Source organism: Strongylocentrotus purpuratus, unplaced genomic scaffold (genome assembly GCF_000002235.5).
Source record: "Strongylocentrotus purpuratus isolate Spur 01 unplaced genomic scaffold, Spur_5.0 spur5_scaffold_11, whole genome shotgun sequence".
NCBI classification, from domain to species: Eukaryota; Metazoa; Echinodermata; class Echinoidea; order Camarodonta; family Strongylocentrotidae; genus Strongylocentrotus; species Strongylocentrotus purpuratus.
The window spans coordinates 27,022,464-27,047,472 of record NW_022145596.1 but is presented as its reverse complement, the minus strand read 5'-3'; the positions used below and the strand labels follow the sequence as shown (position 1 = coordinate 27,047,472).

General features: G+C 36.5%; 1 protein-coding gene across 3 annotated transcripts in view; it reads left to right on the top strand.

Moving 5' to 3' along the window:
- The first annotated feature begins 331 nt into the window (after positions 1 to 331).
- Positions 332 to 25,009, top strand: part of LOC584717 (TBC1 domain family member 1) — a 105,319-nt gene continuing 80,641 nt past the window's right edge. Inside the window, exons 1-3 of one of the 3 annotated variants that reach the window (XM_030981049.1) lie at positions 1,017 to 1,097; positions 23,078 to 23,420; positions 24,227 to 24,952. In XM_030981049.1, coding sequence (XP_030836909.1) covers positions 23,304 to 23,420; positions 24,227 to 24,952 — 843 coding nt within the window. In that variant the 5' untranslated portion in view covers positions 1,017 to 1,097; positions 23,078 to 23,303. Of the gene's footprint in view, positions 1,098 to 17,088; positions 17,256 to 23,077; positions 23,421 to 24,226; positions 24,953 to 25,009 lie in introns of those variants that run through there. The other 2 variants (XM_030981048.1, XM_030981050.1) reach the window with 2 other exon arrangements.

Below are 25,009 nucleotides of genomic sequence, written 5' to 3'. Positions count from 1 at the left end.
GCGAACCGCTAGTGATTCCCTCCACATCCCATTTCAAAATACACAGTACGGTACCTCGTCTATAACCTTATTCAAGAGCATTTGATGGATCTTTATCCTCGTTTATTGAGATTTTTATTATAATTTTTTTTTTATTATAGTCGTACCAGGATTAATCTAGTACTGATTAAATAACTTTGGATTGCCCCTACATTTTTAAGAATTATATTATTTTGCTACGTACAACCAGCTTGTCATAGAAAATGACTGATCAGCTGCTTGTATTGAGTTCGTTGTTGTATGCATGCAATCAATTTGAACTTAATATTTCGCGTATCGCGCGCCCGTCGACTCAGCGCTAGCGAGCTTGAACGAAATCGTAGTCGTATAGACTCTACTGTAGATATCCGAAATGCTTGATTTAGAACTTTGATCTGCCGTAAAAAAAAATTATTATAGATTTATTACCTCTTGCTCATTTGAATTGGTACGGTAATAATCATTTTACGATGAGTTCTGGAGTAAACAAGAAGGATTCGCCACCTGTTTATCACCTTGAAGATGATCAACAGTTGCATCTGAGCCCGCTAACTTTTTCGAAACTTCAGGTGATTGAACCGCCAGAACGTCGGGTGAGCGAGCCTGCTTTACCCTCGACCTCCGCTAGTAGTAGTAGTAGTGCTGCACAGAGTGCGAGCAACATGGCACACGTTGGTCAGTCATCAAACTCTCTTTCTGTTCCATCTTTGCCAAGACACAGGGCTAATTCTGGTTCTCAAGAGAGCATGGTATTACAGCCTATTGTGTACAGTCTTATGTATTTTGGGAATGTGGTCCTAGATCGGAGAATCACCCAGCCCATGTTGCCATGGTTAATTGATGAGAAACAGAGAAACGGGAGACTGGGCCATGCAATCATCCTGCAGATATCTTCAAAAGGTGCACTTGGTATTTCTGAGAGGAAAGGGTCTATTGTTTTTGAGCACCGTCTGCATAACATTTCTAGATTTTCAAGAGGGCATGATAAGAAATGTTTTGGCTACCTATGGAGACCAGATCCTAACTCCAACTTCAGATGTTTTGTTTTCCGTGCTTGCAGCGATCAACATGATCAAGTGGTAAGAGTTACTAAGAGTCAGACCATGTAGCTAAGGGCTAAGGCTAATCATGTTAATTAATAATAATAATAAAAAGTTTTATTATTATAACTTTTATTCAATTAACAAATTCTTATCATGAGTTAGTATCATTGACATTGAATGCACCATGATTAACTTGCTCATATTATTTTATTTTATTATTTTGAAGTTATTAAATAGTTTCACTGCACCTCTTTGAAGTTTGAGCTTTGTGTTCATTCTTTACAATCTGAGAATAGATTGAATTACTCTTCAATTTGAGACAATAATGACATACTGAACTACAAACGTAAAAGCACAGTGTAAATGTACATTGTATAATATTGAATAGATTGTACATCTTCTTTTATACAATCTCATCTCTTTCAGCCCATATTATTAATTTTTATATTTCAGTATCTTACCTGATAATATAAACCAGATTATACCCTTTTTTCTGTTTTTGTTTATACTGCTCGCTTCTAATACTAATTTGTATTACTAAGTTCTGTAACTTTTTGCAGCAGTGTAAATTCTTTTATATTTTCATTTTCTTTAAATTTGTATGTTTTTATCTATTGCATCTCAGCTGTGCAGGCTACCGGTACATAAATCCTCCTTTTTCAAATAATTTTTAAAACTATTTGGAAAATACAGCTTCGTATACTATAGTAGCCAAATTTAGGGATTAAATTTGCCCTCCATGTATATTTGATGCAATTTAAATAATCTCTACCCACATTGTATGCAAGGAAGCTTTTCTATATTTAGCAAAATTAAAAAGTTAAGTAATTTTGGTTTCGAGACAAATGGAGGAGTCTTGGGCATTGTTTTGAAACTGTCATAAAGTACAAGAATCAAGATTTGTCATTTAATTACGTGTGAAATTTGACACACATGTTTCAAAGGGTTGTCACAAATTTGTAATATGGTTTCATGCCCAGGATATAAACGTAACAATCACAGACCAATTTGCGAATTCCTTTTCCCATTGGTACTGAATATGATGTTTGAAAATTATAACTGAGCTATAGATCTGTATATCTGTATCGTTCCTTTTTTTTCTCATTACCGGTACCTTGAAAATTGCACACACGCATGCGCACACATCTGTCAGTCTCTGGTTGTGGAGCAGCTGGAACTACATCATGTACTGTATAGAGCTTATGCAGTATGCAGTCAGCATAGTCTCACAGTGCAGACACAGTTGTGCGCAGCGACTGGCGATGTTTAATTCCTGCAAACGAGTCACCTGGAAATTGGCTTTGGTCATAGGCTTTCATAGGCAGAAAAATTGATGGAAACATTGTAACTGATTGTTGCCCATCTGTCTAGGTATGGATTAGTGGCTGGTACTAGTGGATGGTGCAGAGGTGGCTGTCTCAGAGCAGATTTGAAAGTTAGGAATTTTATTCTATTGTTAATTAGACCAGACTTGTCTCCATGTACAGTATATTTTGGTTTCCATCACAACCTCTCCATGTACAGTATATTTTGGTTATGTCTTTTTTAGGGAGTTTGTATGAACGCCGTTTAATTAAAAAAAAAAAATTGTGGTAAAAATGCCTTGAGTTCTTCTTACGTCAGACGTACAGGCATCTCACAAGTTTTTGTTCTCGCAGGATGGTCGTACGTGTAACTGACAGCATTCTCAAGTCTTTTGTAAGAAGTTCTTATGATTTTTTTGTATATTTTGTCGGGTTACCAAAATTGCCAAAATTGTGTACGTAAACCTTACAAACAACTTACAAAAGCCAGGAGTCATTCCTACGAGGGCCATACAAATCTCTGTTCGTAAGGCATTTGTAAGAACGCTGTAAGAGCCCTCTATAAACAACGTAAGAATTTGAGGCTTCCGGAATTGTCTCTCGACCCTACGAAATGTATGAAGATCTTGTGTGGTTCTTATAATGTTATTTCTACATTCCTACGGCCGCCTTACAAAGAGAGGGTTTCGTATGAGGTTGAAAAAGTTGTACGAGGTCTTGGACAAGACCATCGACCAGTCTGCGAACTTACGAATGGTCTACCGTACTAACGTTCTACGAATGCTGGTTTCGTACGGCCTTCTTAATAAGGTCTTACGAAATGGTCTGAAAATCGTTTGTACAGCGTTCGTAGCCGTTCGTAATGATATTTGTGACTGAGGCTTTACCCCAAAGATTTTGTAGGTACATATATTCCTGCAATTTGAATTGATGTTCAACCTGTACAAACTTTTTTGGATTGATTTGTCTGATTTTTCTGCTTCTTTTGAAAGTAAGTTATTTTTGGAGTGGACTTGCCCTTTAATGCCCTTCTTGCTCTCAGTATACAATGTACAGATGTAAGAAAACTAATCATCTTGATATACCGGTACTATATGTCATCATTCAAATATATATATTTATTTACATCATCCCCACTGATATGCAACATAGACGAATTAAGATTTAATCCATTTCCTCTTGCTTATCAAGTAACCTTTAACCTCAGAAAACATAAGCCATAGCCCAGACAGTTGTCTGGTTTAGTTAAAAACAGGAAAACAACAGTTTTATATGACAGGATACATGTATGTCTTTACAAAGTTTACTGAATCTGCTGAGTGGGTGATACAAAGATAAACAGTATAATCTCAATATAACTTAAGATGACATTAGTTTACGTTCAAAGGAAACCTCAAACATATTAAGGAGCAGATAATGCCTTTCTTGCTCTCAGCAGACATTGAGCGCTATAGATTGCATGATATTGTCTTTTGAGAGCCAGAAGGGTGTTTACTCTGTGTATGAATACTCACCCTTTTGACTCTCAGCAGATAAGATTTCAAGAGTCAGGAAGAAAGAATTAAAAAGGAACAATTTGAAAAGAGGTAAATGTACTTAAAGTTGATTTGTTGTAGTGAATGTTTTTTGTTCTTAACTGTGGTAGTAGAGAAGGTAGGTCTAACCAACATCCTTTGATTGTTTGCTGTCATTGTTTATAGGACATATACTCATATGATTTTACACACACCCTTCTGGCTTTTCAGCAGACAATGTAATCCATGTGGTAAGGGTGGGTTGCAGAAACAGTCAATCAATATCATTAAAGGGGAAGTCCACCCTGATATTAAGTTGGTTTTAATAGAAGCGGGAAAATTGCTCTCTTTCCTCCCCTTCTCTCTCTCTCTCTATCTCATTTTATCTCTCTCGTTCTCTTTGGCTATCTCTCTACCTCTATCTGTCTGATAATGAATGAACTCTACAAGGACTGCCTAGCATGCATTGTTCAAGCAACCTTACATCTGCCAGATGTAAGGTACATACATGTGCATGTACATGAACGATGATGTATGTACATGAATGTACTGTACATGTACAGTGTATGAGGAAGTATACCAGGTAGTTAACATTTTGTACATAACAGCCTAAATGTTAATCTGAAACGCACTTTTCTAGGCCGAATCCCTCCATGACAATGCAATCTAAAACTAATCGTGTGTTGTTTCTTTAGATAGATCCTAAATTGTACAATATAGCTTTCATAGCACATGGCCATAATAACAATGACTGTTGTTTACTCAAAGAGGGTGTTGCCATAGGTGATAGACCTTCCTGTATAATGTAGGAGTATTATGGAAATGACGGTGGTTTTGAAGATTAGTTCAATATCTTGTACTTTGTTCAGATATCGTAAGATGTAGGAAGTGGAGGAGTCAGAAAAAAGAACAAACAGAACAAAACAAACTTGGTCTATGTGTACTTGTGATGGAAAATATAAACAAACAACAAAACATTCCACTGTAAATTTGTTGGTCATACATGTATTACATTGTACATGTAGTTCAAAAGGCTCTTTAAGTTTGTCTTAGGTTCTGAAAATACTCAAAAATACTCACAACCTTCACAACTCGTGAGATACTCTATTATTGCAAACCCCATCACATTATAAAACAACAAATAAAATTGGGAGATAGAGCATTTGTTTGTGTAGGCTCAAAACCTTGTATAACTTACTTTTATAAATTAGGAAGTCATTATCGTTATTGGACTTTTACATGTACATGTACCTGTAAACAGAAAATATAAGCATTTTTTCATTTTACTGTGTGCTGTAGATTTTAAGCATATCAGGAGCTCTTGCAGCGTTAATTATTTCAACAAATTCTCTTTATGGATAAATATACGACTGCATTGGAATTCTTGAAATAGACATGAAGAGTGTGAATCACCTGGTAATGTAGTGTTTTTCAGGACATAAATTGTCCATTATCACAACTGTCATCATAACTTGTTGGATTGTAAGATTTTACACAAATAAGTCATTCATATAATTTTGTTGGCCATTGCAATACAGGTACATGCAATTGAGTTTAACTAATTCATCCTGGATTACCTGATCAAATGGGTCATTGTACATGTTTAGGTCCCTTGTTCTTTTCTACTGGACATTGGACAATAGGGATAGAACACATAAATGTGACCCATTGAATTCACATCAATTCCATTTTCATTCTACGCTATCACTCCAAGGGGCTACTTTTCAAGCTTGCTTAATTTGTGTTGCATTGAACTCTATGCAATTTTGTTGGGGCTCTTTTATGACTTTTGGGGGCTCTTTTATGACTTTTTGGGGCTCTTTTTGGCATTTCAGGAGCTAATTATTCTTGAGCCCCGTGATTTTTTTCCTGTAACAAATAGGAAACATTTTTAGAAGTGTAATTGAGGGAATTTAATCTGCTTGCTATGTTAGCTTTTTCACATTGTACAATTGTAATGGTACACGTATAAATATTGCCCAGGTATTTCTCAGTATTCTCTGATATTTCCTGGTATTTCTCAGGAAATTACCTGTGAAGTTGCCAACCCTGCCATTTAACCTAAACAGCATTTTGAAAAATCTGTGATTTTCTGGACTGCCAATTACACTTCTGGAAAAACCCATACAAAAAATTGGTGTCTGGTGAGTATTGTGCATGCGCAACTTGTTACACCTCTGTGTGTGATCGCACAGAAGCGAGGAGAGTCACGTGACAAAAAAAACAGAATCATTCTGAAATTTTGAATTACACTGCAAGAATCAGTGAAACTTTGGCAGGCATTTAAAAAAACCACTGCAGAGGTGGAGTTTTTTATTTTGTTTGTTTTTCGTGTTTGCATAGCAACAACTGACGAAACAGTGAGAAAAATTGATTATTTTTGCATGCAGCTTATGAAATGAATTCATTAGCTGCTATATTTTTAGATAAAGGAGTTACAATTTTTTTTTACCAAATATAACGTTTACATGTACCTACTCAGTTATAATTTTCCTTTATTGATACATGTAAGTACAGCTTTTGTTATTGAATTAAAAAATATTTCCAATGATAGCTTGGTGCATTATACATGTACATGTACAGTATGTACAAGTTCGCCTGGTTCGTCACATTTTAAAGAAAATTGCTGGGCCCATGTCATCCTAAAAGACATTTCATCATGCCAAGAAAATCTTCATTCATATTCATAGTACATGTACATGTACCTCTTGTACATTTTCATAAGGAATATTTTACATCCATTGGCAGGAATATCTCTCACTTTCTGCATACCTGTACATATTCTTTCGGGTGAGGTTTTCTTTAGTGCTTGACTGGATGTTAGCAATTCGAAATGGTGCTGATTATGTCATCATACCCACAATTATTTATATCACAGAATAAACAATTTGCTTCTGTGATAAATACTATTAAAATGTGATTGTTCATTTTGTAAACAATAGGCTCCTGAAATTCCCACAATACAAAGAAATCTGACTAATAATGGTCATGAGTCACGCAGATTGGGGGCAACAGACAACCCCCTACATGCGATGTGACTCTGTGTAATACAGCTACACAGCAAGGCATGCATGCATGCAATGTGCTACTTGTTGACCATGAATTTGAAAATACTGATCAGCTTGCAGACATCTACAAGGTGGGTAGCATTCCTGAAACACGAGTCACAATCCCCGCTGTGAAGGAGGAGTTGATTACCAATGCTGCCAGAGCTTACCAGTGGTTTGGCAAGAAGTCTCTTTGTCCTAGGGGATGACCAAATTCGTCACCATCTCCTTATTTGTACTTCAAGTCTAGACAGTGTTCACCTCAGTGACTGAATTAATCACTAATCTTTGCCATCTACTTGCAATTTGTTTTCATGAATAATAATTTATTGCACCAATGCTTAGTTTTCTATGAAGTTTTCAGAAACTGACAAATGCTCTTTTGAAATTACAATTATTACCTTTCCTTAAATATTGGGCTCTCTTTTTCTTTCAGGGTAAAAGATTGTCAAAAATGGCACTGCTTGTAATATCAAAATATTGCAAGAAAAATTAAGAGTATTATAAATGTTGATAACAATAGCATAGCAACTGTGGTAACAGTGGCACATCCAGGGGGGGGGGGGGCACAGGGGGCACCTGCCCCCCCCCCCCCCCCCCGGCCAAGCAAAAAAATGATTTTTTTTTTTTTTTTTTTTTTTGCGATTTTCAAATATTCGGAGACCCAAAATAAATTTTAAAAAATGTGCTCTTACCCCCCCCCTGGCATCTGGCGTAATGTTAGTTCAGCAAATCCCCCTATCTTCCCATAATCTACTGGGAATAAAGAAATATTAAAACAAAACCTGAGCCATATTTCTATGAGCAAAATGGAAAGATAAATGTTGGTCAGACTATCTACTGTACATATTTGCATAACATGTTGGCTACAATGTAATTACAACTTAAGGAACCTGTGACATCATTTGTTCATAGACTTGTGTAGTCTTAGCTGGAAATTGGTAATTTGACATGTCAGGGAGTTCAGCTTTATTGAATAGTGAACTATTGTTTCCCATTCCTTTATGGAGCAACAACAGTTCATTTTGTTATCTCATTTCTGGTTCCTGAAAGGGAAATACCACTAGGCTTTGATATCCTGTTCATTACTGGCCTGAAACAAAACAACCGTGCTGATCGCTCACTCACTTAGAAATTGAGAGCCAGAAGGCCATTACATTATCTCATATCAATGTCCTTCTGGTTTTCTTGTATTTTGATATTATTTTTTCATTCTCTTTAAAATTTGTTAATTACAATTTCAAAGCAGTTTTTTGGAACCCTTTTAAACTCTATGTTTCTGGATTTGAAACCTCAATACAGGACACAGGTCTAATCAAGTAAACATGAACATGTACTTTACTTTTGCAATGTTAGAATTCTACCGGTATTTATCGTACAACAATTGGTAGCACAGAGATTGCATTTTTACAAACATATGTTTTATAATGTAGAGAATTATATGAAATGAGTTATATTGTCCACTGAAAATATGTCATAAGGAGTTATTTGCATTTTTTTTTTTTTTACCGATACCAGAGAAGACTTTAGACTTGTTTAAAGGTACTACAGTAAGTCCAATTTGCAGGCCAAAAAATGAAAAGGTTAAATTCCAACGGCATTTGAAAGATAATACTAATTCAGAACTTCCCTCAAAACGAAAGTGCTTGAAAATGTCTTTTAGTGAAAAAATAATGATGATTAGTTGTCAACTCGACTTTAGTGATTGCAATCACTTTAGTAATAGTCTGATTTTCAGACCCTTGCACCAAATGGTCTTACGTTTTGTGCTGCACAAAGATTCAATCAGTTTAATTTTGGCCATAGCAAGAAGTGGGTTATTGATGTAGACAAATGCTCATGTACCTGTTACAGCTCATTTTATGTATGTTACCAAAGAAAAAGAATTAAGTCAGTCAGTCACTCAATAGTGTCTGACAGTGAAGTCTAGAAAGTTAAGTCTAGAAAGTGAAGTCTAGAAAGTAAATAGGTTTCCTTGCATAATTAATTAGGACACTGCTAACGTTTAAATTTCACAGATAGGACATACGTGACATGTTAATAATTCCTGCAAAGTTCTACAGAATTTGATGTTAGCTGTTAAGCCTGTTATTAAATTCTAAGTCAATAACAAAAGCTGTACTTATAAATATGTGAAAATACTGCATGTCTACATTGCATAGTTCATACAGAATCTCGCGCAATAACTCATGTGCACGTACATGACGCCCGATCTGCTGCAGATCACCTAACAGTTTCAACTCCCCCTAAATTATTTACTTTTCATATAAACTTTGAACCCCAGATATGAAACTTTTTTGTATACTGTACTTTGACCTATTTTGAGAGGCAGAGATAAAGTACACATAGTTTGTTGTGATCTATTTATAAATGTCATAAAATAGATAAACTAGATGTACTCTATTTTTCCTAGTAGACACAGCAATACTACTGCATATAAATCATCAAAAAGCCATTTCGAAAATATTCTGGCCTACAACTCTTTTAATAGAAGTAAATTAACAAATAGGAAACAGATGTTTAGCTATATATATATATATATATAGTATGTATATATGCACATGTACACATGTACAGTACATGTACAAGCATGTTTTGTAAATGTGTAGCGATAACATTTGTATGTATGGTATGTTTAATCAGGTTCTATCATATTCATGCATAGCATTAAAAGCATACATTTGCTGGAAGTAGTGGTGTACAACATGAGTACTCAAGGTGGTCATGGGTTCTGGAAGTGAATGGGAAAAATTGTCACGTTTCTCAATGTATGCAGTTTTTATGCCTCCGCCACCGAAGGTGGTGCCGGAGGCATCATGTTTTCGGGTTGTCCGTCCGTACGTCCGTCCCGTTTGACCGTTATCACAATACCTCAAGAACCATTTAAGATTTAAACTTAAGACTCGGGAATAGTATTTATCACCATAGGAAGACGATCTGATTAGATTTTGGAGTACGTAGGTCAAAGGTCACAGGTCACAGAGGTCAACTTATGAAATTCCTTGTATTGAGTTTGTTAGCGCGATATCTCAAGAACCATTTGAGATTTAAACTTCAAACTTAAGGATAGTATGTATCACCATAGGAAGACGATCTGATTAGATTTTAGAGCACGTATGTCAAAGGTCAAGGGTTACAGAGGTCAACTTATGAAATTCCATACATTGAGATTGTTATCATGATATCTCAAGAACCACTGGAGATTTAAACTTCAAACTTAGTGATAGTGTGTATCACTATAGGAAAACAATCTGATTACATTTTGGAGCACGTAGGTCAAAGGTCAAGGGTCACAGAGGTCAACTTATGAAATTCCATACATTGAGATTGTTATCATGATATCTCAAGAACCACTGGAGATGTAAAAACTTCAAACTTAAGGATAGTATGTATCACCATAGGAAGACGATCTGATTAGATTTTGGAGCACGTAGGTCAAAGGTCAAGGGTCACAGAGGTCAACTTATGAAATTCCATACATTGAGATTGTTATCATAATATCTCAAGAACCACTGGAGATTTAAACTTCAAACTTAATGATAGTGTGTATCACCATAGGAAGACAATCTGATTAGATTTTGGAGCACGTAGGTCAAAGGTCAAGGGTCACAGAGGTCAACTTATGAAATTCCATACATTGAGATCGTTATCGCGATATCTCAAGAACCACTGGAGAATTTTCACTTCAAACTTAATGATAGTATGTATCACCATATCATAATATCTCAAGAACCACTGGAAATTTAAACTTCAAACTTAATGATAGTGTGTATCACCATAGGAAGACAATCTGATTAGATTTTGGAGCACGTAGGTCAAAGGTCAAGGGTCACAGAGGTCAACTTATGAAATTCCATACATTGAGATTGTTATCATGATATCTCAAGAACCACTGGAGATTTAAACTCCAAACTTGATGATAGTACATGTATGTATCACCATAGGAAGACAATCTGATTAGATTTTGGAGCACGTAGGTCACAGGTCAAGGGTCACAGAGGTCAACTTATGAAATTCCATACATTGAGATCGTTATCGCGATATCTCAAGAACCACTGGAGAATTTTCACTTCAAACTTAATGATAGTATGTATCACCATAGGAAGACGATCTGTTTAGATTTTGGAGCACGTAGGTCAAGGGTCACAGAGGTCAACTTGTGAAATTCCATGTCTTCAGCTCGTTATCGCGATATCTCAAGAACCATTTGAGATTTTAAACTTCAAACTTAAGGATAGTATATATATCACCATAGGAAAACGATCAGATTAGATTTTGGAGTACATGTATGTCAAAGGTCATAGAGGTCAACTTGAAAAATTCAGACTACATGTATAGGACTTGTCATGATATGTCAAGAACCACTTGAAATATGTTCCGTTACTTAACCCGTACTTAACTGGGCTATTTTGAGCACCTCCCTGACTGGGGGGGGGGGGGGGGGGAGGGGCCGATTGCCTCGAAATTTGGCATGCGTCTTGAGAAATTGCGCAAAGGAAGAGACCTCACTATTATTTTGCTGAAAATTGCTTATTTTATCAATTATGCTAATTTATGCAATTGCATAAAGGAAGAGACCTCACTATAATTTTGCTGAAAATTACTTATTTTATCAATTATGCTAATTTATGCAAATAAAATTCATGAATAATGATTTTTATTAACAATTACATAAATAAAGCTTTTACAGAGTTGATTTTGTGGCAAAAAGTTTCTAAAAAGCCTATCGGGCATTATCACATAAAAAAATTGTCCATGTCTATTTCAATTCTTATGTATTTCATTGTTTTATGAACTTCTTTTGTATTCTATTGTTATTAATTCTTAATCTTATGTATTGTATTGTTTTAGGACTTCTGATACTTGAGGTTGTTACGTATCAATTTTTTGCTTGAATAAATGATAACTAAACTCTAAAGAGTAAAATTATGCTGATTTATAGACCAAACTAGAAACTTCACTTTGCCATTCATTTTGTACACAAAATGACAAATTTCTCAATTTTCGGCTTGACCTTAGGTCACAATAGGTCAAGTAACTCTCTAGTTTAAATTGCTCTATGGCGGAGGCATCATTTTCGACTGCGCGCAGTCAAAATTCCATCTTGTTTAATTTATAAGATAAATACAAGTCATGTAAGCCTGGAAAGCAGGCTATTGGGCTATGTACATCCTGGTTCATTCTACACCTTCCAAAGAGGCACATTTGTTTTGATGACCTTTTAGTTGTCTCTCAATAGGTATTAGCTATGTTTGCATGGCACCATCATAGTTTAAACCTTTTGTTTTAGAAACCTCTAACTGGGGACCCCAGCACCTGCAGCTTTTACATGTACATTTAAGTTTTGTATATAAGATTGCTCATGGTTTAAAACTTTAGGGACGTCCAACCTTGATAGTAAACTACTCCAAAAGAAAGCGGAAAATCTGAGAAGCAGACTGGTGAAAGTTTGAATGAAATCAGACAAAACATGAGAAAGTCATAAATGTTTGAAAGTTTAAGGGTGCGTTTATGCTTCACTTCTTCAGGCCAGAATGAGGCTTTTGTTACGCGTTTAGTTCAAAACACGGTTGCGTCCTTTCTCATTTTCGTATAAACACCGAAAAATGCAGATCGTAAATGCCGATCATACACTCATAAAAAGGTGCGTTTTGGATTGGTGTTTCTCCAAAAAGACGGTTTCTGGGGAAGGATTTACGTACAATCATTTGTAAACGCAAAATGACATCATAATAAACGTGTTTCCGGTTCACCCGTGACCCGTGGAACTCTATAGGATTAGGGAGGAGGGGGGGGGGGGGTGTAAATAGATATAACGTGCTAACAAAAATAAAGATTGATTTAAAAAAAAGATAAATTCTACGTTTGATGATATATTTTTGATATTTAGTATTTTGTCTATTTTGAGGCATTGTTTTGTTGTTCTTTTTTTCAAATTTTATTTCTCTTGTTTGTATACTTCTTTTATTTCTTCTTTTTATTTTAACGCATATCGCATACACGTACACGCAGTGGCCGCTTGGCCTGCAGAAATGCAAGCTCCTGCCTGTGCAGTGCCTACAAAGCATATCATATAGCAAGATGCCTAACACAGGGTAAGCCTAACCCGTTGCATCATGCATTTGCTACACCACATTATGTGAGTTGATCGTCATCTGCTGTGTATCTCTTTGATTACAGAGTGCTCCTGCCTGTGCAGTGCTTACAAAGTATATTAAAAAAAAAGCGCGCCCAACTGTTGTTTGAAATTTTCTTACTATCAGTCAGCACCCCCAAAAAATAAATGGAGAAGAAAAGAAGTAAGGGATGTCAAGTTCTTTTTGTTTGTTTTGGATGCTATAACAACTATTTGAGAGAGAGAGGAAGAGAGATAGAGAGAGTGAGTGAGAGTGAGAGTAAGAGTAGGAGTAAGAGTGAGAATGAGAGCCAGATAGTCAGAGAAAGAGAAATAGAAAGAGAAGGAGAAAAAGAAAAAAAGAAGGGAAAGGAGGGAGGGAGAGAGAATGTTCATTTCTCTGTTGCGGGGGGGGGGGGGGGGGGGGGGGGGAGGTCTCCGCAAACAACTGTCGAGTACTGTCACTCCCCAAACATCAAGGAGTCAATTATCTTCTAAGATGCTCCAGGTATTCCTCCTCTCTTTCTCTAAGTTCAAGCTCACGACTGCAGTATTTACAATTGCGTTCAGCTTTACACCGTGTGTATTGACTTCAGTATATCAGCTGGCCAGGCCGTGAAAAGGAAGCGCAAATGGGAGATAAAGGTTAGGTCAGATGTTCTTTCGCACATGCTCACATTAAGCCCTGCCCAGTAATACCATCTTGTGATTCTATATCAAGTCTTAGTTCAAAACGATGCCAAAACCCCTGTTTCGTTTTATGATATTTCATTACACATTGTTTCATTAGTAAGCGTTCAGACACAATAAATCGTTGTAATTTCGGTATAGTCTCGGTATAGCAATACAACAATTTGTTTGTGTCTGCAGGGCGAGAGAGAGAGAGAGAGAGAGAGAGAGAGAGAGAGAGAGAGAGAGAGAGAGAAAAGCCATCCCTCACTACAAAATCTGTTAATGTATATCTGGATTATAATATTTGATTATGGAAAGCTTTAGTTCAGATCAAAATTTCCCTTCTATTTCTAGTAAACATTATTTGATTTCACTCATTTGTTATCTATTTTGCCAGTCAGTTAAAAATTGCTTCACAATAATATGGCCTAACATTAGTGGATATTACTTCAAATTTGACTACATTCAGAACATTTTTGCTATTGCCAATATATTGAAAATACCTATTACTTTCAGGCCCCATTTTAAATGCACTCTGGGATACTTTGGTGACAAAGTTGCTGCCATTCTATTTCGCGCAGCTGTGCTGACCATGCTGGTGTTGATTGTGCATGCGTCAATGTGTACTTGATTTTCTGACAGTTATCGTAGTGATTTATAATGATTTTCAAGAGTGGATCATAACGCCACCGTACACCGGAAGTGAGGCTAATTCGTATTGGCGATAGCGAGAATTATTCATTGATTTGAGCATTTTCACAAATTCACTTGTTAAGATCCATTAACTTTGAGTTGTATGACTCAATAGTTTGCCTGTTGTGTCCTTGGTTTCAGGTTGGTTTTGAATGTGGTCAGATAATGACTAGTTTATTGTTTTTTTGAGTGAAAAAGTTATACTATTGAACAAATGTTCAAACAACTAATTCATGAATAACATGTACATGTACCTATATTGTGCATGTTGAACTGCGATTCATGATTTTATAAGGTTCAGTGTTAAACTGCCCCTTCACATTAAAATGGTCTAGTGACAACCCTGGCCCTGAAACTCTGGTCTACATCGCAAAGGAGATCCAGATCTACTATGTTTGTAGAACAATAGAGCTCACTTTAGTACTGACATCGTCTGTAGAGCTCCATGCTATACTGAGTTAACAAGTAAATGCCCTGTTGACTCTCTGCAGATGAATTATCATCTCTGTCTGTTCCTGAGAGGTATTCACCCAAATTTCCAAGTAAACCAACAGTCGCAAACCATTGCATCCAGGAAAACCGATGTCTGGTATTCTAATGCACTTTTAGTGACATAAAAAATATACCCATGCCACTTAAACAGCATGTCCACACACTCTATAAAGAAATGTCGTATACAGAATCATTGTAATAGCAAACAGGGCATCTACACGCACAAGGTAAGAAACATCGTACAAAGAAATGTATAAAGAAACTGATTTTGACAAGATCAGTTGACATGACAACCGGCCAATCATGGGTGTGCGGTCACGTTAAACCCCCGCCCAGTTATACTGTACTAGTTCTAGTTAGCTATACGATGAATTTTGTGTGTGTGGACTGGACACGGGGTTAGGAGTGTACCAATCACCAAAATATGTTTTACTCTTGATGTATTAAAGGGGTACCAATATGTTGCTATGCTGAAATCAAAGTATGAGCTTTCAATAAAACTTCTATAAAGAGTTATTGCAGATTATTAAATACACACCCAGTGAACTGTAAAACGTCTTGTTAAGTAGACTTCTTAGAGGCATGTTAAATCTGAGATGCATGGCCCTACGTGTTAGCTGTGATATCATGAAGTGCCTCTCACTGTACACTCACTCAATTAAAAGCCTTTTATGTCCGTCCGTCTGTCCGTCCGTCTGTCCGTCTGTCCCGTTCTAGTTATCTCCTTATCTCAAGAACCGATTGATGGATTCCCAAATTCATTCCCCTTCTGAACTGTGATTTCTTGACTTCACTTGACTAGTGGAAACGAGGAACTCTTCAAACTATTAGGCCTAAAATAAAAACTTGTTGCATTGCCCTTTGCGACCGACCCAAAAATCTGAAAATCTACGTTCAGCATTTTGAATTTTTTTTTTTTTTAAACCGCTTTTTAGATTTTTTTTTTTTACTACTGGATAAAAAAATATGTATTTGTTTGTTTAAATGGGATATAAATGCATAAAATGAAATTATCCAAAATTCTCACTCGTGCAAACCATGGATATCATGAGGTGAAAAAGATATCAATGGAATGTTGATGCTGAAACGCATGTATTAAAGCATTAATAACTGAGAAAAATCAGCCAAAAGAGGGCAGGAAAAGAACGAAAAAATACACAAAACATTCAAATCTGAAAAATATCGGCCAAAAGAGGGCGACAAAAAAAAAGTTAAAAAAAAAAAAAAAAATCCGACTGACCGACCGACCCATGTTTTGGCACCCAAAGGGCAATGCAACAAGTTTTTATTTTAGGCCTTATACATACCGGTACATGTTCACCTTTTTTTTTTCTTTCGATATGCTGATCAGTCTTATATTTCAGACTTGTTTGGGCTAATGATGATGCACTTTTTGAATAGTTTTGATAGTTCAAACATATTGAGCACTGATCAAATCAGTGCATAATTTTCTTGCAGTTTGTCCTGAAAAATGTTTCAATTGAATGGGCTCATGACTCAATATGATATTCAATCGCGTGGTATACTGTACATAATGATCTCAGCAGGATGGATGATATTCAAGTCAGTAAGCAGATGGAAAGGTACCTCTGACCCTTATTGTTGTTGATCATAATCAAGCAACCAAGCAGGCAAGCATTCATGAGCTGTTGACAGCTAGCAGTGTGGATTCCTCTCACCTTCACTCACACTAGCACATTTCTTTTGGTATACCAGTAGATGTAACAGTGAATGCTGTATAGCTATATGATTAGTACTTTTTTCTAATCTGAATGTTGCAGAATGAAATGTAAATTTACATTTATCTATGTGAAGAAGAGGTTTCAGCATAATTTATGAATAAAATTCTGTACTCATCCTATAAAATGAAAAGTGTATAACTTGGTACAATGGCAGGACTTATTGTGAGAGTGTGCTGACACCTTGGTATACTCTCAGGCAATACCCATGATGAAAGCTGACACATACCAGTATGGTGTAAACTAACCTCCCTTCAACTAGTTTCTTGATCAAAATGTTATTATGTAACAGTCTTGTCTTGTGTGTATGCCCCTTGCGCTGTACATGGATCCTACAATGATTTTCCCTAGTGTGAATGTTCTTCCTCTAGTGTCTAGTGTAAATGCCTATGAGGGTACCCTTATAATCAATGACCTGTGAAAGTCTGAAATAGATCACTCTGTTGTTTTGGTTTGGCCTCATATAAACTTGGCTCTAGGCTTGTTGGATGTAGGAGACCTGGTCCCTCTCCATCACTCATGTCATAGTGGTATTTACTGTTGTTCTGTGCAGACCGTTGGGGCCTTCAATTGTAGGAGAATAGCATACTAGGAACACACTGTACTATTACTTTCTTGGTAAGTGCATGCTGTCAATATAATGGTTCTCAAGTCTGTGTTTTAACTTATTGAAACAGAGAGCGAAGCGTGTATTATAGCATGATCAGATATATTACTAATATAGTGCGTCCCAGAAAAAACGAAACAGAAGTATCAATGTTGTATCATAACTTAATCACAACCATAATTAACGAATGATACATATTTGGAAAGCTTAGAGTCTCCTCTTTCAGTTGATGCTACTCACTTGATGCATATTTCACGCATGAGTGATTAAAAGCAATTTGAAAGAAGGAAACCAAAAAGTAATTTGGCGGGCGGTATCTGAATTTCAAAGAAAAATTCATATTTCTAGAAAGTTCATTTTCTGCTCTTTCATATGATACCTCAATCAAGACTTTTTGGTGGACAGTTGCTAAAGTCGATTTTGATTTATCAATATTGATTTACCAATAGAAGCCATTGGACATTGGACAAGTCTTTTGTTAATTTCGTTTATTGATACGGCAGCCAGCCAGTGAAAACGAATTTGTTTAATAAAATTTTGGAAATGCGAGCACTACTTTAAACAAACAGAACTTTGTCATTCCTCGCTCATTTTTCCTGATTGAGGTGTCATATAAAAGGGCAGAAAATGAACTTTCTAGAAATGTGAATATTTCTTCGAAATTCAGATACCGCCCGCCAAATGTCTTTTTGGTTTCCTTCCTTCAAATTGCTTTTGATCACTCATACGTGAAATATGCATTATCTGAGTAGCATCACATGAAAGAGGAGACTCTAAGCTTTCCAAATATGTATCATTCATTAATTATAGTTGTGATTAAGTTATGATAGAACATCGATACTTCTCGGTTTCGTTTTTTCTGGGACGCACTGTATAGTTCTTTACTCAATGATGTTCTCTATCCTCCCAACTTTAGACTGTGGAAAAGTGTGATGTGCCTTGTAGATGAGTTGCATGATGACGATGGCAATGTATTAGTATGGAGTTTATTTATTCAATGTTATACTGATTTTTTTTATTTTTCAAGACTTAAAATACATTGTTGAGATGCCGTTTATTTCGTTTATAATACCCTTATTGATTCAAGATCCAGGTCATATTATCAATTATCAAGTACTAATATCAAATAAGATATACACAAGAAATTACTTTTAATGCATATATCGTTGCTGTTTTCATGAAGTGACGGTAGTGATGAAAAAAAAAATCGCATTCAGTTTGTGTGACGATTTTCCTCACTACCGTCACTTCGTGAAAACAGGGACGATATATCAAACATCCTATGTCCCTTTCACATTATCTTTTGATATTTCTCATAAAGAAAGCTATGAAAAACATGATTTAAAAATTCAGATTAATTTGTAGTCAAATTATGTCTATAAATCATAAAATGGACATCTGAATTCCACACTGCTACCACAGCCTTCCATATTTCTTCACTGGTGACAAATTTTCTGTGGTGAATTTTCTGAAGTACATGCTATATTTGGTCTATAGTTCCACGCAGGCAGCCTAAATTGACTGAATGCATCAGAATTGTGTTAAATGTCAAGTGTGGCATGGAGGTGGGAAGCTATCAAGATTTGTTGGCCAGAGGGCACAGAAATTATGATATTTCCACTTCTCCTTTAGTGTCCTGATATGTTTGACTTACATCAGGATGACTTGTCTTGCTAGCTTGAGATGGATTTCTTTTTGCGCTTCTCATTTCAATTATGTCTTTCTTACAGAAAGCACAATGGCATTCTGCTGGAAATTTCATACACAATTTAACCTATTGAATAGGGAGAGGGAGATGACTTGAGATGAAACCCATTAGAATGTGTGTTGAATAGAGCTGAAATTGTCTCTAATGGATTACATGCATATAGGTTCTTTTGACTTTATTTTGGGCTTTGATGAAAAATCTTTCCATGTGTTTAAAATAACTGGCAATATAATAAAGACAATCAGATATCAAATACAAACCAAAATCCTCTAAAATGAAATGGTAAATAAATGAAAGTTTCTGTCATCATGCATTTTTTTTTAGAGATGACTTACATTGTAACTACCAGTAATTGGTAAAGCTTTGTTTGTGTTGTTTGTATCCTTATCTGTTGATTTATGTATCTGTTCATCTACTTTTTAATATTTTTTTTCAGGCGATGTATGTACGTAATCTAAGTGCAACTAAACAATTAAAAACAAGCAAACCAACCTTTATTGGAAAAGATTAAAAATTAGTATAATGCCATTAAATATTATTTAATATTCATCCAAAGAGTTTGGGACATCAATCAAGATGACAGTGAAACCAAGCAGCCAGTGCTCTTGGTTCTCAACTTCATTGAACTGAATTTACTGATAACCACTTGGTACAGCAGACTTTGTGGTGGCTTGGACCTTTCAGCAGAACCAAATTGAATTTATTTATGTGAAATGGGTTGATTGTGTATAGCTTGATATACTTCTGTGAGCAGACACTCTTGGACTATTTTACAGAAATGAAATTACTGATATGAGCTGGGTATGTCATAGAATCACGGACAAAGATTATGTCATTTGTTAATCGTTTAAACTGAATTGGAAGTGAATTAAAGTTTTTGAAGTAATGTGGGTATATGACTTGCCGAAGGTTCTAGGACAATTACCCCCTGGACAATCATCCCCCCAGCCAATTACCAGCGGTACGTTTACCCTGCCCCCATCCCCCCAGCGAAAGTGAAATAAATAGGAAAAATAATGGGAAATTATGAATATTATGAAGATTACAACAACAAAAAACAGCTTTTAAAAGAAGCATGCGTTCTTAAGATTAAATATGTTTTGTTTGTCTTTAATAAATTATTGATTGGTATGTTGTGAATAAGTATTGTTTAGAAAGCAGTTTAAGTATACCAACATAATTGTCTTTAATCCGCATGATTATAGGTAATACAAAGTTTTGGTATGCTGGGGTCATGAATTTGGTTCAAATGAACATATTGGAAGCATGCAATCCTACAATATTTAGTGATCGTTGTTGCGGTTGAAATTGAGTCTAAAGTTTTGAAATTGTAAATAATAAACTCTTTATGTTGTATAGCTCCCTCTCAAGGACAAGCTATTATTTGAGCCATAAAACAATGTTTCTTGACTAAAATCAACCAATTGTTTATTTCTGTTTGGAAATTATATATCACAACTACATATTCTGAGATTTTCTTTGTCGCAGCTACCATTGTATGGCCATAAGCGCTATTTGAAATTTATCAAAATTTATAGGGAGCACCAGTAAATTTTAATATTCAAGTTTTCTTGAAAGGAGAAGTGTTTTCGGGGCTAAATTTTCTAGTGCTTATAATATGTACATCCATAAGGGCATCCAAATATATCAAATTGTAAAGAATCACTATCCAGCCAATTTTCAAAATTTCCCAAAACTTTGTATTACCTTTAAAAATGGCGGCTCTCTTTTTACTTTTACACCAGGTTTTGACATTTACAGGGATAAAATTAACTGGTTGACCGGTTGACCGGTTGACCGTTTTAACTGACATAATTCTTGTGACAATTACTTCATTGTACTTTCCTGCACCAAACAAATCGTCAACTTCATCCCTGGACCCAACACAATACCTAACCATAATCCTAACCTTAACCCTAAACCCAACTTACAGTGTGTCCACACACAAAACAATTTATCCCGGAACTCTATAACGAAACGTCGTATAAATTTCAGAGTGTCCACACACAAGAAACGTCGTATAAATTCCAGGATGTCCACACACAGAAGAAAGAAACTCTACAGCGAAATGTCGTATAGGTGCGCAGTTTGCTACTGCGATCATGAAATGGAAGCGGAAATGAGAGGTCAGGTCTCCTTTCGCTCGAGGTCAGGTTAAGCCCCACCCAGTTATACTGTTCTAGTTCGACTAGTTATACTAGTTACGTCCACACACAACATATTTGGTGATTAGGCGTGATTATTTTATATGTCGTATAATGAAACGCATGTTTGGGTATCGTTTCGTTATACGACGTCTCGTTATACGACATATAGCTAGTAAGCGCTAGCGTCCACACACACAATTTCATTGTATAACTAATCACGCCTAATCACAGAAAATGTTGTGTGTGGACACGGGGATACATGTAGATACCTAATTACAACCCTAAACCTTACCCTATACTGTTGATGAAATAAAGCCAGAAGCAACTGTTTGCGAATGAGATATAGGAGTATCAAATTGGCTATATTATTCAACTATGACCTGCATTAATCTCTGTTTCTTGTTAACCCTTTAAATGAAGTTAATGATAATGTGATTATTTGAGCTGAGTGGATTGCCTTTTCTCAGTCCTCTACAGGACTTCTCAATCAACACGAAAGAATACAAACAGTCCTTTTAATGACTATCCACATGGTTGTACTACAAATCTACGATCTAAATTATCTTCTTGCCATGCACACCTTTACTTTCAAACTTCATTTGCCTATGTGCCTGGTTTGTACTCTTAGGCTGTGATTGACTAGTTCTGTCCTATGAACTTAACTTAAAGCCCCACTGCACTACTCATAGCTACTTGCACCCTCTATATAGTAAACAAGGCCTAATCGGTGACCATTGGTCCCCCCCCCCCATGGTCCCCTTTTTCTTATGTTAATTGAGAGCTGATTTGATGAGATAACCACCTGTCAGTGACCATGCAGGGAGGTCTAATCCCTCCTGGCCAAACTAGTGCAGATAGGCTTTAAGTTCCTGATATGAACTGGATATATTATATATGACTCTCCATAGGGTCTGTGACTGATTGACCCTTAGCTAATGAGAAATTTATAACAGTCATTTGAAAGAGGAATAAGCAAATTACCTGGAGCAACTCCATAAAAGTCCATTTTACCGTCAATAGAATAACTAAAAAACAAGGAGGATTCATTGCCTCTGCGCCTTGAAGTTCCCATTGCTGTGATAAAATGAATTTATATCAATGAAAATCTCGAGTTTATAGACTTAAAGAGCGGAGCCCCAAAATGATTATTACTTTTGGACTGCAAGTTGTTGTTGATTTTGCTTTTGCTGTTTTCCATTTTTTTTTTGAGTACCTATGCCAGATGTTGTTGAGATAGATGTATATGAGGTCTGGTTTCAAGGATATGTTGTTATTTCTTTACTGGGTTTTGATGGGAGCAATGGATTTTTAAGTGTGTAAAGTGAGAAGAGAGAGAGAGAGAGAGAGAGAGAGAGAGAGAGAGAGAGAGAGCGAGCAATGGGTAAGAGAGAAAAAGAAAAAAAAAGAGAGAGGGTTGGGGGAGAGAATCTCACAAAACAAACAATAAATAGAAAAGGGTCATAAAGGGGGGATAGGGAGAAAAGAAATAAAGGGAGAGGATCACATGCAAAAGGATGCCTGGGTCCTTTGTTATCTAGTCATTAACATTATTTTGTGAATCCATCAAGATAATTTGAAGGTAAATGTATTATGTTAATTCAAGTAGCATAGTTAAAAAAAAAAAATCTTTTGGGCTCAAATGTTTCTAAGAAACTTCAGAGTCATTAATTGATAGTCTTACAATTGAGAGAATATGTATAACAAACATTCACCTTAAGCAATACCCTTTAACTGAGAAGGGTTCTGTAACATACAGAGTTTCCCTATAAGTGACTTTAAAAATAAACTGAGAATGGCTATTCAGTCCTCCCTGTCAATAATACCCTTTAACTGGTTATAAACTTAAAACAAACAGAACAATTTGTTTTGGCAGTGAGAATACCCTGCTCTTTTAAAATTGTTTATTACCTCTTTGATCAATCAATAACTAGGTACAGAGAAGATATAAAACAGAGTTCTTTTACTTCCTTCTTTACAGGGGGTGTTATGCTGTCCATTTAATTATCGACAACAGATGTGTCTCGTGCTTGGCCTGGGAATTCACTTGTTTGCTTGTTTCATTGGACATGTTGAATGTTTGCAGTGCATTTTGACAGTGAGATCTAGAGAGAAATGACTAGCTCCTGTAAGAAATGACATGTCAATACAAAGTGGCACAACTTATTCTTATAGTGGTGTAGATCTGTGATAAGAATCATTCCAAAATGAGTATTTCTTCAGATGAGGTATTGAAAATGGAGACCATAGTTGAGACAGATTATTTTCTTGATCGGATGGAGAGGGACTATCTGGATAATAATAACCGCCTTAATGATCCTGAGGTAACACACATTTTTTTCTTTTGGTGTCATCATATTCTGCAAGTGTCTTGCCATGATGGGTGTGAACTATTCAGATATATGTTGTGACTGGCTGACTGCTGCATTTGTTGTACCATTGCCTAGTATATATTAACTGCTATGAGAGGCATCGCTGTTTCTATAGGCTCAAGGGGATGTTACATCCTGCTATGACCCTGAGGCGCGCCGGGGGAGGCGGCGCAGTGAGGGGTCATCGGCAGGATGTAACGTCCCAGATCGCCAGTATAGAAACATGCAGCTAGCTATGCTTCAAATATTAAAGCAGTCCATATATCCTTTATATACCAAATTTTAAAAAAAAATCTACAAAGAAATACTTACGTTATCCTTTTCTTGAGTAAAGACTAGTTGTTACAACATCACAGAAAATCTTACACACTGTCTGTAAAATCTTTGCTGGAAAGTTGCCTGAATGTTACGATCATTCGGGAATCGCACACACACTGCACTGCATTTTGTATCCGCGCGTGCTCGCACAAAGAAACTGTTTACACGTAAACCAATGGGGATCTCAGCAAAGTTTATTTATTTGGCCTCGTTACCTGGGGCAATGGGCATCTTTAAAAAAACTATTGACCAGTATGCAGGCATCTTTTAAAAAACTATTGACTGGTAGGCGAGCATGGCTAAAATCACGACTCCAATTTCGACCAATCAGATGACTTGATTTATTCAACATACTAAAGAGAGGTATATAATTGATGATATGCGGAGGCAATAGTCATAGTCATAATCATATTCTTACTGTCTTTTATTCATTGCTGCAGGTGCATGATGTTGTGACGAGCATCCGGGAATCGGACAAGGAGAACATCCCACAGTCAGCTAAAGCAGATGGAATCACTGAAGCCATGGACATCCTCAAGGAATCCAACTCCACCATGTTCGAGGTCCTCTATTGCGGCAAGATATCCGTCAGTCATAAACGGGCTCCTCCCACCTTCATCGACGAGTCCATTGAGAAGTTCAAGGAGCATGAGATGATGATACAGCGGCGGAAGCGGCACTTCTCTTCTGATGACAGGAAGCGTTCATCATCCGATACATCGCAGAGAAAGTCATCCTCTCTTGATATTGTGGAGGAAGACATACCAAAGTCGCACTCTGACATCCATCTACCATCAGTTATCCAGAACATACAGAACAACAACTCAAACGACTCAAGACTTAGCCCTGAGATGCAACGAAAGTTATCTCTACCACTGGTAGACACACCGGTTTCAAGACTCGACCCAGAATTGCCACGAAAAAATTCCCTACCGCTGTCAGGCTCGGAGTCTCAGGATGATGTCGACTCCGCTGCGACGACGGGGCGTACATTCGGAACACTCCTGCGTACAGACTCATATGCCAAACTGATGGCAGCCAAAGAGAGTACTCATAATCGAACAATGGTTTTCCAGATAGGGAGAAGTGCACTTACAGTGATCAGTCTGGATAAGAAATCCTTTGCACTTACCAAGAAGTTCAGTGAGATCTCCTTCTGTTCTCAGGTAAGTGTCTTGTGTCAATTTTGATGCAAACCCTCTCCTGTTACTGTACTGTTGTGA